The 18,286-nt window shown below is 37.1% G+C and overlaps 1 protein-coding gene across 1 annotated transcript; it reads left to right on the top strand.

The window, feature by feature from the left end:
* The first annotated feature begins 298 nt into the window (after positions 1-298).
* On the top strand, positions 299-17,940 carry LOC143887922 (uncharacterized). The gene is made up of 10 exons (XM_077392169.1): positions 299-824; positions 986-1,064; positions 1,238-1,332; positions 10,227-10,331; positions 10,455-10,534; positions 16,170-16,260; positions 16,378-16,485; positions 16,988-17,074; positions 17,384-17,452; positions 17,547-17,940. The coding sequence occupies exons 1-10, from the start codon at positions 579-581 to the stop codon at positions 17,718-17,720; spliced, it is 1,134 nt and encodes a 377-aa protein (XP_077248284.1). The 5' UTR covers positions 299-578; the 3' UTR covers positions 17,721-17,940.
* Positions 17,941-18,286: the final 346 nt, after the last annotated feature.

The raw sequence follows: 18,286 nt of genomic DNA on the forward strand, positions 1-18,286 counted from the left end.
GAATTTGCTAGGCAATTTCGTAGAAAGCCATTTCGCAGGTCACTTTTGCAGAGGAGAACACTCACTTCACATGAACAAACGAACTAGACAAAATCTGCTAAAAGTGGACCTGCGTTGCTCCTCTATCCTGCAAAAGTGATTCGCGAAATACCTTTCCGAGAAATTGCATAGCAAATCCCATCACCGTATTTAGGGAACGGATATCCCCCTAACCGGATAAAATCCTCCCCTTAAACGGTTTCTGTGAGATTGGTCCCTGCTCGAGGATAAATTCACCGCTTTTAACGCTTTTCTTTGCCTTTAAAACTTAACGAATAACGTTACAGGGGGTATTTTATCCGTGAGTGGGGATATCATTCCCCCTATTTATTATTGATTTTTCTCCTCAGCCATGTTCATGAAACGTAGGAGGAGAACCGAAAGAGTTGCATCACAGATTCGTAGGATATAAAAACGTAAGAAGAGAAAAAAAAAACTAAGAAACAAAAGGAGAGAAAAAAAAAAAACCCTAGCGTAGAGGTTTCGAGAGCTTACGTTCTCTTAATTCGATCGGAAACCGGTTAGATTTCTGCCGGAAAATGGGTGATTCGGCCGGAGAAAACTCTCAGAATCCGGGGAGGAATTTTCTCGAAGAAGCTAATCGATTTCTCGAGCTCGCAAAAGAGCTCCAAGATTCTGCTTCTTCTTTAATTTCAAAAACATGGGGCGAAGAACAAGCCCTATGTCAGAGAGCTATCTCTCTTGAATCCAATATCAAGATGCTTCGATCCTCAATCGATTCCGCCGTTAAGAAAGGGGAGGTTAGTCGAATTGAAGCCGAGCAGGTAATTTTTTTTTTCCGTTCTTTTGCTTAGACTTTTAATCTCCATGTAGTGAAAATTAGGGTTTTGTTTTGTGATTGAATTCGTTTTGTATCGGATCTATTTCTTTTACTTGCTTCGGTCTATTGATTTTAATTTGTTCTTTTGTCAATTTTCATGTTAAGATTGACGAAGAATTATACAAAGCGAGATGTTTTATTACTGATGGCGATGTGTCTTTGCTTCTTCCAAGCAAAGCTCATGGTGCGTTTGTAAATTTATTGCTATTACTTTTTATTTAATCAGTAATTTCTTTGTTGTTGTTGTTGTCACAATTCTAATTTTATACTTGGTGTTGGTTTTTAACAATTCTATTTTTATTTGTAGTTTTATCATGATTTTGGTTATCTGGGTGACTAATATTGAATTATGCTCAGGTAGTTTCCTGAGAATGTTTCTCGGACCCATCAATGTGCGTGCTACCAGAAAAGACGTTCAGTTGAAAGTAAAAGAGGAATACAACAGTTACAGGGTATGTTCGTGTTTTTTTTTGGTTTGGTCTTTAGCCTTGCTTGAATATCTTTTAAGTCTAGAAATGGCTTCTGCAACACTTAACTTTTTTTTTTAGCAATATTATTCCACATAACAGTGAACATGACCTTGGATAGGATAGAATGGAAGAAAATGATCCATTAGAAGAACCCAACTAGTGTCAGGATTAGATTTAGTCAATTTGAGCCGGGTAGATTCTTTCACCTTCTTCATGAAAATTTTCTAAAGGATTCATTAGTCGACCCCAACTAGTTTGGGACAAAGGCTTAGTTGAGTTGAGTTGAGATTATTCCACATGCTTCTGTTAATGTGCGGTTAGGGTTGTAATGATTTGTTTCTGTTTCATTTGTATTTGATGATTGTGTTTATATCATTTGTATTTGATGAGTGTGTTTATGTGTGGTCATAATGGAGATGGTGTTATGAATCCGGGCCGATGGCTGCATGTGATTAGTAGCATTGCATTGCAATTTCATGCAATGAATACGAAGAATTACACATTGCTAACATGTCCATATCTTTTCCTTCTTCTCATTTATTAAGTGACATGTCCATTTAAAACTCGTTCTATGTATCATGAGTGAACTCTTGTCCAAAATCATGGAATTATTGTGTTGTATTTATCCATTCCCTTTGTATCCAGTGTCCTAGAAGCTTATTTGTTTAACTCGAAGGTTGCATTTGTCAAGATTGACATTAAAAAATCCCTTTTTAACTCATTGATGAGTGAAGAAAGGAGAAATTAAAAGTCGCAGTCGGTTTTTTATTTAGAATGGTGGGCGCTATACTAGAGCAAATAAAAATACAAGGGCATTGGCCAAGAAAGCATGTGAATTCTTGAGCAGTTGCCTTCTGAATGTAACTTGCCTATTCTCCTACCATAAAGAGATGGTTCATACAGTAGCTGATGTTCAGGATTATGGATGTACCACGCCTCTTTGTAATGATAATTGATGAATATTGATCCCATGCTAAAAGAAACAATACCCAAAAGGAAGCAATAAAGAAAAAAAATTCAACAATTTGATGATTGCAAATAAATGACGATTGGGAAATTACAACAAGATCGGGATTTTGTTATAATTACGTATCTATGCTGCCCTTTGTAAGTCTCTAATGTGATTTTGCATTCCATAAGCCCTAAAACATGGGTTAAGACTTAAGACTATATGTTGAGATGTAGTAGGTTTCCTCTATGCATTGAAAAAAATGGCCTTCGTGTAAATCATAGTTTTAAAACTTCCCCGTGTCATCGTGGACCCCCTCCCCCCTCCTGAGTCGACTCCCTTTACCTTGGCCGTGTTCCGCGTATTGCCACCGCTTTTTGCGTTTTGCCCTACGGAGTCAATAAAAACTCCGTTGACTCTCCCGAATTATGACTGCGTCAACCGAGTACTCAGCCGTGGCAACCGAGTATTCTACCGTGTTGTGCCGAGTCGACTAGGATTTTCTTCGGCCGCTTTCTGCATCGCATCCGAGTCTACTACAACACTTTGAGAATTTTGTCTTATATGCGTAATTTGTATTAATCCAGGACTTTGCTGTGATTTGGTTCTTTCTTGCATTTTTGTACTTTGATAATTTTTACTTTCAATTGATTAAAGAAAGATCAAATATTGGGTGGGCTACTTGTCATCAAGGTTTTAAATTTCAGTTTTGGTTTAGGTTTCGGTCGCCACGAAAATGGAAACATTTCGGTTTCGGTTAGAAAATTTAGCGGAAATCTTGTCAAATCATGGAAACGTATGGAAACATACGCAAATGATGAAATTTTAAGATAAAACTTCTGGAAATGCTAGAATATGCATAAATACATACTTAGAAACCATCACATAAACAAGAAAGCTATTCATAATGGCTTAATCACATTGAACACCCAGTGATATGCGTTGTTGCACATGTCTGGAACAATAAAGTCATTAAAGAAGTACAATGTAATGAGGTATATGAAAGTACATCAATGTCATTCCTCTAAGGACCCCAACTCTATGTCAAATACGACATAGAGTTACAAGGTGATGTTGGTCCCATGCCGATCTGACATCCCATGCAAAAGTTATGGATACTTTGTTGTGCAGTCCAATGATGCTGCCTACCAAATATCAATCTCTACATTAATAAAATGAAATGAAATGGAAAGTCAAATTGCTTACAAAAAAAGCATCTCCCGCTTTTGTGCTTAGTTAGAGACTCATCATTTGTATGATACTTAGGTTTTGAAATTTAAAATTCCTGTGAATCTTTACATTGAAATGAAAAGCGAACCCACATATGATTCAACTAGGATTGGCCCACTAGGAATGTTGGCAAAGATAAATGTTTTTCGAATTTTTAATTGGTATTGGTTCCGTTATTTGCATCCAAATAACAATTTATCTACAAATCAAAGGAAAGATGACGACAATGATGGTGACGACAATTTTCAGCTTGAAACTTTTAGGTATGTTATTTTATTTTAGTTCTTGATATACAACAGATTAGGTACATAATTTTTGTTTTGAGTAGAAACAACTTTATGCACTGTAAATTGGAATATCTTTCCTTTTTTTGTTGTTTCGACCATTTCAGTCAAAATAATGAAGTGAAATGAATCTATTGAAATTTTGTTTCGGTGAGGATGTAAACAAAAACATTCCGGTCGTTTCGTGTTTGTTTCCGTGGAAATTTAAAATCATGGTGTAGGGAACCTTATGGGGGCATGGAGATGCTGTCATCTTGGATGGTTAGGGGGTCAATATTTTTTGGTAATTTTCTTTCTTTGTTGTAATTTGGGCTCTTTGGGATGAAAGAAATGGCAGGTAATTCAAGGAAAAGGAATCTTTGTTTAAGCATTTAATCTGGGTCATACAATCGAGTATTGTAAGTTGGGATTTGTACAAAGGTTAGTTTAAGGAATTTGTCGTCCAAGATTTCACAAAAAATGGAATGAAATCCTTCAGATCTAGATGTTGCGCTCAAATCATGTCCATTAACGTTCAGATCCAAAGTATCCATATGTCCGTCTAGGTCTATTGACACCCCTAATCAATAGTCTGAGTCAAACAATAATGAATAGTGATGCAGTTCAAAAATCCGGACGCTCTTCGTTGCACGACAGCAGAGGCAAAAAAGGCAAAATAAATAAGAAAATGGCTCTTCGACCACCGTCGTAGGGAATAAAATACTTCGATCATAATCGAAGGGGATGATATTTACTTCGATCCCGTCGAAGTCGAGTTTCTCAGGGTGAAACTAGAAAATACTCATGTAGGTGCTACTCCAAGCAACCAAAAGTTCTCAAAGAACTTAAAAGCCTAAAGGGGATGATATTTACTTCGATCCCGTCGAAGTCGAGTTTCTCAGGGTGAAACTAGAAAATACTCCCGTAGGTTCCAAGCAACCAAAAGTTCTCAAAGAACTCAAAAGCCTAAAGGCAAATTTTCATTCAATAATCAAAAGTCCATTACATTGCTTTCATAACATCTATTAGAAACCCTAAGTAAGCAACTAATCTTAGTTGTCCATCTTAAATAACATAAATAAAACCTAAAACTTACCTAAAATAGTAATTCCGTAATAAGCATATGCGATATCCGTAAACTGCCCATAACTTGCTCAAATCACAACCAAATCGCGTGACCTTGGGCTCGTTAGATAGGTAATTGAAAAACCTTTCTAAAGATACTAAAATAATGCTAAACGGATGAGATTCAATGCCTAAAAAGTAGGCTACAAATAAAATGACGAAAATAATAATTAAAAATAGGAAACTTCTTCCATGTCGCTTGTTCTTGGCAGTTTCCATCTGCATCATTCTCCCCCGAGTTCAAAAAAGCTCGTCCTCAAGTTTTGAAATGTTGAAGAACATTAATCAATTGGAACCCTCGAGGATTAAATTCTGCTGTATAATCCCGAAGACGAAAATATAATCCCTTTTAATCTTGAATCGGCTTGAAGTCATAAATATTCATTGTAGGCTTCGTTAAATGGATCGGTATAAACTGATATAAACTGCTGAAGAATTCTACATAATATTCCTGTACTTACCTATCACTTCAATCTCCACACTGTCAGATCCAATTTCCTTAATTTCTTATTCATGTTTTCATCAGGCGCATCAACTATCTTTTCAAGTGAATCATTGATCACTTTGTCACCATCAAGTGTAAAGGATTCATCATCTGAACTCTTAGATAAAATTAAATACCCATCTTCCGAATATTCATCAAAGATTGGTGGTGAGTCCCAAACTCCCAATATATGATTTCTTCCTCTGGGTAATAATAAAATGATTTTAATTGTGGTGTTACCTCCCAATCTAGCATTTAGAAACTCTCCTTTGAAGTGACCGAATATACTCTGTAGCCATCGCGAATCCACGCAAATCTCGCTACCAAATTTCTTCTTCAACCTAAGGAAGAAATCAGCTCTGATACCAACTTATGCAGTCTAAAAATTCGGACGCTCTTCGTTGCACGACAACGGAGGCAAAATAGACAAAATAAATAAGAAAATGGCCCTTCGTCCACCGTTGTAGGGAATAAAACACTTCGATCACTAGCGAAGGGGATGATATTTACTTCGATCCTTTCGACGGAGTTTCTTAGGGCGAAACTAGAAAATATTCCTGCAGGTGCTACTTCAAGCAACCAAGAGTTCTCAAAGAACTCAAAAGCCTAAAGGCAAACTTTCGTTCAATAATCAAAAGTCCATTACATTGTTTTTATAACATCTATGTATAATAAAAGAAACCGTAAAACCATTCAAAAAAAAAAAAAAAAAAAACCATAAAATCTAACTTAAGGCCTAAGCAACTGATCTTAACTGTCCATCTAAATTAACATAAATAAAACCTAAAACTTACCTAAAATAGTAATCCTGTAATAAGCATTACCATATCTGTAAAATGCCCATAACTTGCTCAAATCACAACCAAATCGCGTGATCTTGGGCTCGTTAGATTGGTAATTGAAAAACCTTTCCAAAGATACCAAAATCATGCCAAAACGGATGAGATTTGAAGTCTAAAAAGTAGGTTACAAATAAAATGATGAAAATAATAATTAAAAATAGGAAACTTCTTCCATGTCGCATGTTCTTGGCAGTTTCCATTTGCATCAAATAGGAAAAACATGAAAATGTTGTGGCAAAATGGAGCATTTGATTTGCTTTGTAAAATCAATTTTGGACTGAAATCAATTCTACATTCTAGTAATATACAACAATATGTATATTTTTGGTTGGATGTAAATTCAATTTGCGTCCAAATTCTACATATGCGAAGCAAACACCCAATTTTGGCAAGAAATTGAGTAAAAATTATATGCAAGTTTTAGTCCAATAATCAATATTGGAATCAAAATCATTTCTTAACATTTGAAACAAAAATGGCCAAAGCAAATAGGACCTAAGAGTATATAGTGAGGTTCACTTGTATCTTATGAATGAACTGTTTATGCAGTGTATCATAGTAAACAGGGCCACATGTGGCATTAGAGTAAAAGACTGGCATATAAGGCTCTTAAATGATAGATGATAATTTGCAGAGAAGAAAAGAACTTTTGGGAAGGAAATCAAATTAAGATTTGTTACGAATGCAAATCAAATGGAGGTTAAATGAAATCCCGCATAATTTCAGGCTAAAACAAAGAAGATTAGGGATATGTTATATAGGAAAGGAGGCAAAGAACCATTTAAACAAAAGGAAAGGAGGCAAAGAAAATCCTTAATTAGATTAATTAGAAGAATACATTCGCTGTAGAGGCATGTCATGTATGTGTGTGCGCGTGCGTTGTGTGTCTTTATATATGTGTATGTTTATACTTGTGCTTATGTACTTTCCCTTTTCTGCTGTTTTTATCTTATTTTTGTTTTTTTTCTCACTTGTTTTCACGCATACATAATTTTCTAATAACAGATATTTCATCCTTGATTATCATTTTTTATACTGTTCATTCCTTTGGCTGTTAACTTGTTGCTAGACTTCTAGTTCTTGTATTGTATTGAAATCTTGGCAGACATGCAGACAAATCAGGCTTGATAGGCTTACCTAGACGCTACAGCCATAGAGAATTACATTATCTGACATAGATATTCCATAAGCAAAATATGCCAAAAATTATTAAAAATAAAAGTAAACTGGAATTTGTGTTGGAAATCCAATTCATACCTCTGTCTCCAAGCTGGCCTTTACTTCTACCATCGACCTCTGAGAGTAGTAGTTCATAACAAAACAAGATAGAATTGCTCCTCAATTCTTATGGGCCACTTTGCAATAAATTGCAGCAATTGAACAATGATCTACGAATTCCTCTTCCTCTACATAAAACACACATCCTTCCAGGTCCAAATCTGTTTTTCATTATCATCCTCATGAGTGTGCAGCTTGCACACGACTGCAAACATTTCTGACTGGTTGAAAACACTGGTAAGAAAATGGCAGGATATGGGGAGACATGATATAAGGGCTGTTACGATATAAAAACTCATTTCATATAATGAATGGTTCTCTGCTGGCAACCATTTGGGTTCTCTTGAAGGGGAGAAATGCTAAAAGATATGTCATGAGCTCCTTTTTCCTCTATTTCAAAGTGATATCTCTAATGATTTCATGGGTGAAGATCCTCCCTTGCTTCAGGTTTGTGTCCGCTTTTGATCTATGGACTGGGTGGAAGGATGTTTGCTTTAGTTTGGAGCAGGGGCCCATGATAGTGCAAGAATGGGAGCCTCTTGCCCTAAGCCTCTTGAAACTCAACTTCGATGGGTCTACCATGGGAAACATATGACCAGCAGGAATTGGTGGCGTACTAAGAGACGAGATACGCTTGGTGAGATGGGTTTTCACGGGTCGTATAGGGTACGGTCACTTGTCCTACTTTGGTGGGAAACGAAAAAGGAAACGTCTATTTTTTCTTCAAAGACATAAGGCAGTTCGTTTTGTTGCCATACTTTAGGGAAGGGAGAAACTGACATGGCAACACTGTCAGTCCACTCAAATTCCCTATCAGGTGATATTTATGGAGATGATTTTTTCACCCCTCCTGTAGGATTATGCGCCCCCCTTTTAAAGTGAGTTGTGGCAGACTTTAACACTTTTTTATGTCAAATCACGTTAGAGGGGGGGTGGGGTGGTGCATAATCCTACGGGGCCTGAAAAAATCATCTCCCTATTTCTGTCAGATCTTTTCCCTCTCTCAAGAGAGGAAAAAACCCTTTTCTCGGTGGAAAAGGCACGTGCGCGACACTCTCATCCTGATTTCTCGCCGTTCTCTGAAAACCCATTTTGGAGTTCACTGGCCCTATTCTTTTCTATGGTTGGGATTTTTGGAGAGAAAGGGCATAGAATCAAAATCATGCTGCTACAGTCGCCATTTTCTTTGTTAGTTTACCAGGCGTGTGACTGGTTTTCATGGCCGATTGATCGTACCTACTACCTTCTTACGGTTGGCGCTGTTTGGATCTTCACCATCGACGACATCAAGCTCTCGGCTGGTGGAGAGATCGGCAGGATGGCGTGGAGCAGCCATTTCTAGTTCTCGGCTGTGCAATCGATGGTGAGTATGGCATCAGCTTTTGTGGGTTCAGAAATTTCTCTGCTAAGCAGCAAGAAGAGCTATTCAGACCAGAATAAAAAGGAAGAAGACGATAACCTAGGTCTTATTCTTTTCCTTTGTGGTAAACAACTAAACACACTAATTCTTCTCTTTTTTCCTTTTCTATTTTGTTCTCTTTCTTTCCTTCTTTTTGCCACTTCAATTTTCAAGGGATTTCGACGCGGAATGCAACAAAACAGATCCATAGGGATGAAAGATTCCAGTGAGGTAGAGGTGCGAGCAGTACATCAGGGCTTTAAATTATTGGAGAGAGAGAGAGAGAGAGAGAGAGAGAGCAAAGTGGTGGTGGAAAGGGATTCTCTTAATACTATTCGATGGCTTATTAGTTCCCATTCCTATCCGTGGAGATTTGCACAGTTCTTTGACGAGATTAATGACCGAGTGGGAGACTCGATTGTCTCCTTCCAGCACGTTAGAAGGTCTGCTAACGGTGTCACCGATAGGCCAGTGAGGGATGGGGTTTCGAAGGGGAGGGTTTGGAGCTGTTTGATTTCCTTCCTTCTTGACTCCTTTTTTCCCTTTGGGAGAGTTGCTTGCATTTATTTATTTTTCTTCTGCTCTTAGTCTTTATTTCTTCTTCTTTCTTTGTATCGATCATCTTTGTCTTTTCTGTAAAAGTTCTACTGTTTCAAAAAAAAAAAAAAAAAAAAACTCTTTTCATACAAGCCAGCCAAATGGTTAGCTAGGCAATCATTTTTTCCCATTCTACGTATTTCATTATAATATATTGGCCATATTGTGACTGTGTGAATGCACTATTAGACATTGGTTTTAATCCTTAAAGTGAAAATCAATTCCCCACGAGTTCATTTCTGTCAACTCAACAACGAATCTTGTTCTGTTTTCTGACACTGTTCAAAATGGATATCATTTGAAAAGTACACAGACCGGCTATATGGATGGTAATATGCATTTTTCCCATTTCTTATTCCATATCCATGCCAGGAAAAACAATAACAAATCTATTCCATTAACAGCTGGATGTTGACTTGCATTCTACAATCTGAGTTCAGATTTTGTACATGCTATCCTGCACACAAGCCATACTTAGAAGTGTTCTAGGAAGTAGGTATGCATGGATGTGATATGTGAATAAATGCAATGCACCTGGCTTGCTATTATTTCAACAACATTTAAGTTCTTTGCATCTGATGTGGTTTTATCACATAATGTTGATACTTCCAAGAAAGAAAATGCTCTGTGCTCGTTGCACCGTTATCTCAGTAGTTATTGTGGATGTATGATTTTAATGTTAACTAGCTGTGCTATTTCTTGCTGGCAGGATAGAACAGCCTTTCTGTTTCTTCTTTTTCCATCAACCCTGCTATTACTAAGATCATGGATGTGGAATGGATGCTTTCCAGTGTTACCGGTTCAGCTGTACCAAGTACCCTCCTATTCTAGCAATACTGAGTTCCACTTCAATTTTTATTTTTATTTATTTATTTGGAATTAGGAATTTAATAAAAATTATCTTATGAAAATTCAACTGCTTTTATATCATTTCCAGGCCTGGCTGTTATTTCTCTACACAAGTTTGGCTTTGCGCGAGAACATATTAAGAGTAAATGGAAGTGATATTCGCCCATGGTAATACACTATATTATGTTAGGATTTTGTATTTCATTGGACACTTGAACTGGTTGTCTGGATATATTTCATATTCCTTGTGCTTTCTTTCTGTGGGCATATTTCATATTCCTTGTGCTTTCTTTCTGTGGGCATATTTCATGTATAGTCCTTTCTCAACTTTGAAAATATTCTGCACTACAACTTCATGAATTCAACATTGAAAATAGTATGCATTGCAACTTTGTTTTATCGGAAGAATTTCTTCCACTGACCTCGTTTTGCAAAATTCACTGACATTCATAATTTTTTTTTTGAATCATTCGCAATTTAACATATTAGGCATGTTGAATAATGTATTAGGGTAGTTTAGACATTACTTGTAGTAGTTAGGGGTATTGTTACTATTGTAGTCATTGTACATTGTTGCCCTAGTTTGGGCCTATATATACATCATATGTGTGTACTCTCTAGTGGAGACTCTCCATATCTCCATTCCTCTTCTTCTTCCTCTCTCTCTAACCCTAGCATCCATTTCTAACATGGTATCAGAGCAAAGATCATTTGGGAAGGGGTAGAAGGAAAGAAGAAGTGCCTATCATCTCTCTCTCTCTCTCTCTCTCTCTCTCTCTCTCTCTCTCTCTGCCTTTACGCGCAAGGTGTTGTTTCCTCTTTTGTTTTTCCTATGATCTCTCTTCAAATTTCCCTAATCTTTCTCTCTCGGTATTCTCTCTTTCTCGCAACTCTCTCTCACACATTTTTTTTTTCCATTTTCTTGTTTTCGGAGTTGTCGTAAATCACAAAGAAAAAAAATATCGTAAAATCTCTCGAAAATATATCTTTCCCTTCTTTTTGGTTCTCCATCCCAAAATCTTATTCTTCTCTAAGTTCATACCCTTGTTGTGTTCTTTCTTGTTTCTTTCACCTCTCTTTATGTTTTAAACTTTCCTGTTTTGAGTCTCTTCCCCCACCCTCTCCATCCTTCACTCCTCTCCTTCTTCCTCTCTTCTCTAACCCTAGCCCACATGTGATGGTTGGCCCAAAGTGGGACCACATGTGCCACGTGTTTGCCAAGTGGGCCACACGTGCGGGGGGAGTGTTAAAGTATGAAAGATAAACAACGCCTTTCTCTAATTCTCCAACAGCTTAAGCTTTTAAAGAATTTGGTAAGTTAACATGGTATTAGAGCCAATGGGCTGATCCTTCAAGAAGGAAAGAAGAAGATTCTATCTCCCTCCACGCCATCGTCTCTTTCTCTCGTATCTCGTTTTCCTCTCTTTATCTTCCTATAGTTTCTCTTCAAATCTTCCCTAAGATCTCTCTCCCCTACTGTCTGTCTCGTATTTCTCTGTTTTTGTTTCAAACCCCCAAAATCTCTCTCGGTATTTTCAGTGTCGTCGTTTATCTCTCGGCAAATCCATTTTCCTCGGCAGTATTTACTCTCTCTCCTTTCTCTCGTTTGGGTCACCTATGGAGTGTTGTCTCCTTGTCTTTCATCCTTATCTTTGTTTTTCTCCTTCTATATTTGTTGTGTTTCATATCTTTTGTCTTCCTTTCCAAAGGTGCCCACCGAGTGTTTGATAAAATGTCTAAATTGGGTTTTGTGCCTTGAAAGTCTTCTTTTAGTTTCAAGTTGAAGGCCTTTGGCCTCAACTTGAGGGGGAGTGTTGTCTTGTATTGTTTCTTGTGGTTCTCTTATTTTTTTATGTTGATGTCATATCTTTCTTTACATCTCTTTCTTTTTACATCATCTTCTATATGTTGTTTTTTATGTCTTTTATGTAGTTCTTCAAGGCGCACACCAAGTATTTGCTCAAATGTCTAAGAGAGCTGTAGTGCCTTGTTTCTCTTTGTTTTTTTGTCTTCTTTAAGGCGCACACTAAGTGTTCGATGAAATGTCCGAGAGAGGTGTGGTGCCCTGTTTGTTTTCATATTTTTTTTCTTTGCAACCTTCAACTTGAGGGGGAGTGTTCTCATGTTGTTGTCATGTAGTTCTTTGTGTCATTTCTTGGTGGAGTGTTGTAGTGTTTTTGTCTTCTTGAGGGAGTGTTACTATGTTGTTATGTTGTCTTTTCTTGAGGGAGAGTGTTATCGTCTTCTCTTTATATTATTCGTTCGTCCCTTTTGGTGATTATTATCGTCCATCTTGTTTTCATGTCTTTTTATGTTGTCCGCTTTATGTCTTATTTCTTCGTTTGTCTTTATATTGTCTTCCTTGTCTTGTCATTTCCGGGCTCATGTAGTTTCGCCCGAGGGGGAGTGTTGCTGTGCTCCCTAGTTAGTCTTTGTCTTCTCGGCTTTATGTCTTATCCCCTCTTTTTTGGGCGATGGCCTCCATATCCTTTGTTGGTCGGCTCTCTTAGAGGCGGCTGTCTTTTCCCGTCGACCTCTCTTTTCCGGACGATGGTGTCCCAATTGTTGGTCGGCTCCTTTTCAGGCGACGTTCATGCCGTCGACCTTGTTTCCAGAGGATGATTTCCCAATCGTTGGTTGGTTATCTTCTCCCTCCTTTTCCAGGCGATGGTTTCCATGTCCATATTTGGTCGGCTCTCTTACAGGTGACGGTATTTTCCCGTCGACCTCTCTTTTCCAGGCGATGGTTTCCCGATCGTTGGTCGGCTCTTTTCAGGCGATAATGTTTATGCCACCGACCTAGTCTCTAGATGATGGTGTCCCCATCGTTGGTTGGTTTATCTTCTCCATCATTTTCTTCTTGTCTTTAGGAGACGATGTTCATGTCGTCGACCTAGTCTCCAGACGGCATCGTTGGTTGGTTATCTTCTCTATCTCTTATTCTCTCTAGGCGACGGTTTCCCCGTTGATCTTGTCTCCAATGGTTTCTCCATCGGTGATTATCTTCTATTGGCGTGGTGCTGCTTAGCTGGATTTCCTGCTCGTAGTACTTTGCCGTTGCTCACGTGCGCACCTTTGGTATGCCTTTTTTGCTCAACGGGTTGTTGCTATTTCTCTGCTGAGGTGCACGCTTCGATCCTTGTGGTTCTAGACTTATTTGCCGGGTTCTCATTCAGGGGAGACCCGGTTGTGACTTCTCTCGCCACATTGCTACTTCAGGGGGAGTTGTTCCTTTTTGGTGGCTGCTGATCTCGACGACTGTACTCTCATGGTGGCCGTTATCTTTTGTTATGCTCTCCTTATGTATTCACCACACCTGCTTGAGGAGTGTTTTACCAAGCTGGATGTTTGTATGAGATTATGTACTTTTTGTTATTTTTAGTTTTTTGATGTAGTTTTCTTTGTACCAAGCTGGAGTTCTATAGCAAATACACTCCAGCTTGAGGGGGAGTGTTGAATAATGTATTAGGGTAGTTTAGACATTACTTGTAGTAGTTAGGGGCATTATAGTCGTTGTACATTGTTGCCCTAGTTTGGGCCTATGTATACATCGTATGTGTGTAGAGCTCCCTAGTGGAGACTCTCCATATCTCCATTCCTCTTCTTCTTCCTCTCTCTCTAACCCTAGCATCCATTTCTAACAAGGCAGTATCTGGTTACATTCTTCTTTAGTATGTAACTATGTATGTATACATATATGATATAACTCTATAAGATAGATTATTTTCAAAGCTAATCATACTTCTTTACGCTTTGATGGTGTCTTAGAAATTAAATTGCAGGAGACTGATACGATATTAATTTTGGAAATCCCTACCCATAAATTTTGATGGTTTATTAGAAATTAAATTGTAGGAGACTGATATGATGTTAATTTTGGAAATCCCTACCCATAAATATTGTAAATAATAATGTGAACCGGTGATGAGATTTTTCAGACAAAATACAACTGTGATGTTGGTTATTTGGGAGGAGTTTAGTAAAAGAAGGAACCCGTGATCAGTGAATGAGTGCTAAACCGGCAAAAAATACCCAAATAAGAAAAAGGTATGCAAATGTTACCAACAGGGCTCCAAGGCTGTGATTTTTTTGTTAGAAACGAGTTTTGCATTGTTATCAACAGTAGAGTACTGCTACATAGTTCAGTGATTTTGAAATAGATTTGGTATTTTTCTTGAATTTTCTCTAAATATCTTGCTTTTCTCTAGCAGCCCCTTTACAAGTTCATTTAGGCATCTGATTTCACTTACTTCCAGTCCATGTGGTCACTGGAATACTTCCAACCGGAGGAAATTTTCGCCAATTGGCTTTATTTTCTCGAGCGGCCCTTTTGCTAGTTCATTTAGGTAGCTGATTTCACTTCCAGACCATGTGGTCACTGGAATGCTTCCAACAGCAGGAATGGCTTATACTTCATGCTAGTTTTGATGTTGGGTAGATACCATGGTTTGGACTTTGGAGAGGCCATTTCATACAACATCATTCTCATATCAGTTCCACTCTCTCTGATTGTTAATTGTCGTTTTGGTATGGCATGGTTATGATTTTTGGTGAAATCCATGCATCTCTATCCATTACATGGAAATTTTTGTTATCAAGGTATGGTCAGTTGTTTTGTATCAAAAATTACAGATTAAAAATGTTAATGAGGGAATATTTAATTTTTGAAATGTACTTGTTATAGAGGGTGAAATTTATTTATTTGCTTAAAATCATGACTTATCAAGATAGCTGGTATTATTAATACTACATAACTGTCAAATTTCATACACTTTGGTTCTCCTTACTTTTATGAGATCTAATACTTTTGGTGGTCTCTGGTGCTCTTGGAACCCTAATTTGGGCATTTGGAGGATTAAGTCATTGTTAACCATATGCATGCAAATTAAGAGGAAAGGACATGGGTTTTTCTGTTTCTTTGTGGATCATAATCTTTATCTTTTTTTTTATGTTGTAATTTATTGCTTATCTAATTTGTTTCTGGAATGCTGTTATTTGTATTTTCCGCACTTTCTACTTCTGTTGTCCAGTTTCTTCTTTTTTTCTTCTCAGAAATTGCTTATCTAATTTGTTTTTGAAATGTTGTTATTTGTATTTTTTGCACTTGCCAGTTTGACCGTCCGGTTCCTTTTTTTTCTTTTCTCGTTTTTTTTTTGAAAGTTCTGAATTCGTTTGTTTTTTTTCCAATCACATTTCTAGTTTTGTTGTTTTTGTTGCTTGGAAAGTGCTCTTTTGTACTCTAGTCAAGTAGAGAAAATTGTTTCTAATTTTCTTGATGATATATTACTGATTTGTTCTCTTAAATCTTTTCCTTTGGTGTGGATTTCTTTTGGATTGCATTATTTTGGATGGCTAACACCTCTATTTTTCTATTTGGATAATTGTATTTGTTTTAGACCTTGTTTTACCGAGTGCAATGGATCAATCGAAAATGAAAACTTTACAATGAATTAGTTTACTATGTAAAATTTTTACTCAGAAAATTGTTTTACAACAGTTTTACTATGATCGGGATGGACCACAAGTAAAACTTCTCTTATAGAAGATATTTCTACTAAGTGTTTTTCTTACTTTACCATGATGGTGATTGCAAGTAGTCTTCTGATCAGGGCTTCCAGTTTTTTTCTGTTGCCATATATATTTTCTTTTATTGAATTATTGCCTTCTCGACTTAAAAAAAAATTATAGGCTACTATTTTCATTCAACCATTCTACTTTGTTAGTTAGTCAAGTCCTAAGTGCTTCCTTTTTATTCCCTCATATTTATATTTATTTTAAAAGTGTTCTGTATGTGCTTTTGCAGGTGGATATACCATCACTACTGTGCTATGCTGATGGCACTTGTCAGTCTCACATGGGAGATTAAAGGGCAACCTGATTGTGCTCTCAAGCAGGTTATTAATTTCCCAATGTTTCGTCTGCAGAGCCCTTAAAAAAAAAAAAAAATTAATTTCCCAATGTTTGCTAATTATTATATTTTGCTCTTGATTCTAACCTCCCATATTTGGCAGAAAGGTGTACTGCTATTTTTAGAGTGGGCTATAATGCAAGGTGTCGCAATGCTTCTACAGAATAGATATCAGCGTCAAAGACTGTATACTCGTATTGCATTGGGAAAGGTACTGTTGCACTTGGTTTTTTTACAAGTTTTTCCATTGTACTTGGAATATTTAATCCATATATATATTCCTTCCAGAGGCCTTTCTACAATTTCTCTTACTTTAGGTTTGGACCCACTTAGTAAGGAAGCAATATAACTATTCTTCTTTTGAGTGACATACCTGCTGGGGTCATTTGGCTGCACTTGATGTGTTTTACGAGGAAAAATATGAAACAATTCTTTTCTTGCCATCCAACTTGATGTATCTGTAATTTATGGGAGGTTGCCAGCAGTCCCTTGTGATAATGCACACCTTCTTATATGTAGTTTTTTACTGCTTGTTGATTGTCTTTTGTAAATTTACAGCCTCTAGCAGCCAATTAGGAAAAAGTAAAAGAGGAGAGTGCCATTATTGAAAAAAGAGTAGCACATCAATCATCTCCAAAGATAATAGTATGATAAATTTTAATCAGATGCCCGTATTTCTATATATCTTACTGAAGCTTAATTGTTATTTACAGGCTAAGCGAATGGATGTTGTGTGGGGAGAAACTGCTGGGGTCGATGGTCAATTGTTGCTGTTATGTCCCATCCTTTTCATCTTGCAGGTGATTGAAGTTGTGAATTACTGACTAAATTCTTGCAGCATTTACACAGGATTTTATATTTGCATCGTAAATGCTTGAAACGATTTTTCTCATTTACTGCTACCGCATTAATAAAAAGTAATCACATATGTTGCTGAAGAAATATGAGTTATTCAGAAATAACAATATAATTTGTAGCTATCTGGTTCATGGGTGTCTTAGTTAACTTTTTTTTAACTTACTGTCACAGCAGAATATATTTAAGCTACTGATAGAACATAAATAAACTAAATCACACTTTCCTCCATTGGTGTTTGAACTTGATTTCAGGGTTTTGAAGCATTCATTGGGCTGTTATTACTCAAAACTGCACTAGTGGGAGGTGTTTCGGAGTGGCAGGCAAGAAATAATGAGGAAACCTTTTGAGCTTCTGTTAGATAATTTCCTCCTAATTTCTTCTCTTCATTCAAAAGATATTTGTTCACGTTTACAGGTAATAGTTTGTGGGATCCTACTCGTCGTGATGGCAGTTGGGAACTTTGCAAACACGGTTCAGACGCTAATGGCCAAATCGAGGTTCAAAGCAAAAATGAAGAGAAGTAAGAGCAAGCAAGAACTGAATCAGGGCTCATCAGTTAACAGTTTGAGATTGGCAAGGCTTTCATGAGCTGCGAAACTGTGGTCTTCGCAGAATGTGTTAAGCCCCCCATCTACAGGTTTGTCCTACTGAGCTCAGGGAATTAGATGCTAATCATATATCTTTGTAAAATTCCATTTTTCCCCCCCTTATTGTTATACCTTTCCGGCTTATGTCTACTGTCTTGCTTTTGCTCCTACCTACGGGTGAGTCCATTAAATGAAAGCATTAGATTCCTCTAAAATAATAATGTTTCCATAAAGTCTTAACATTTCAAGCAATTTTCCGGTGGTACTTTTGAAAAAATACACCTTGGGTTAGTGCCTAAAAGAAACCAATTTTTTGTTGCTTTTGTTTGTTGATTTCTTCCCCTCGTGAAAATGACCAAAATACTCATCTCATGAAAAATAACCAAACTACAATCTCATGGAAAATAACCAACATACCTTTATCCAATAGAAGATGACAATTCATGAAAAATGGCCAAAGTACCCTCTCATAAAATGACAAAAATACCCCATAATCCTATCGCATGAAAAAAGCGAAAGTACCCCATGTCTCATGAAAATATGACTGAATATCCCTATGATAAGGTA

Source organism: Tasmannia lanceolata, unplaced genomic scaffold (genome assembly GCF_043159265.1).
Source record: "Tasmannia lanceolata isolate RefF3 unplaced genomic scaffold, GAP_Taslan_0.1 ptg000012l, whole genome shotgun sequence".
NCBI lineage: Eukaryota > Viridiplantae > Streptophyta > Magnoliopsida > Canellales > Winteraceae > Tasmannia > Tasmannia lanceolata.

Bases quoted from the DNA above. Each gene is read 5' to 3' on its own strand.
- LOC143887922 (XM_077392169.1), top strand. From the start codon at position 579: ATGGGTGATTCGGCCGGAGAAAACTCTCAGAATCCGGGGAGGAATTTT. The intron at 1,333-10,226 runs GTATGTTCGTGT...TCTTGCTGGCAG, and splicing joins AGGAATACAACAGTTACAGG to GATAGAACAGCCTTTCTGTT. The intron at 16,486-16,987 runs GTACTGTTGCAC...TGTTATTTACAG, and splicing joins CTCGTATTGCATTGGGAAAG to GCTAAGCGAATGGATGTTGT.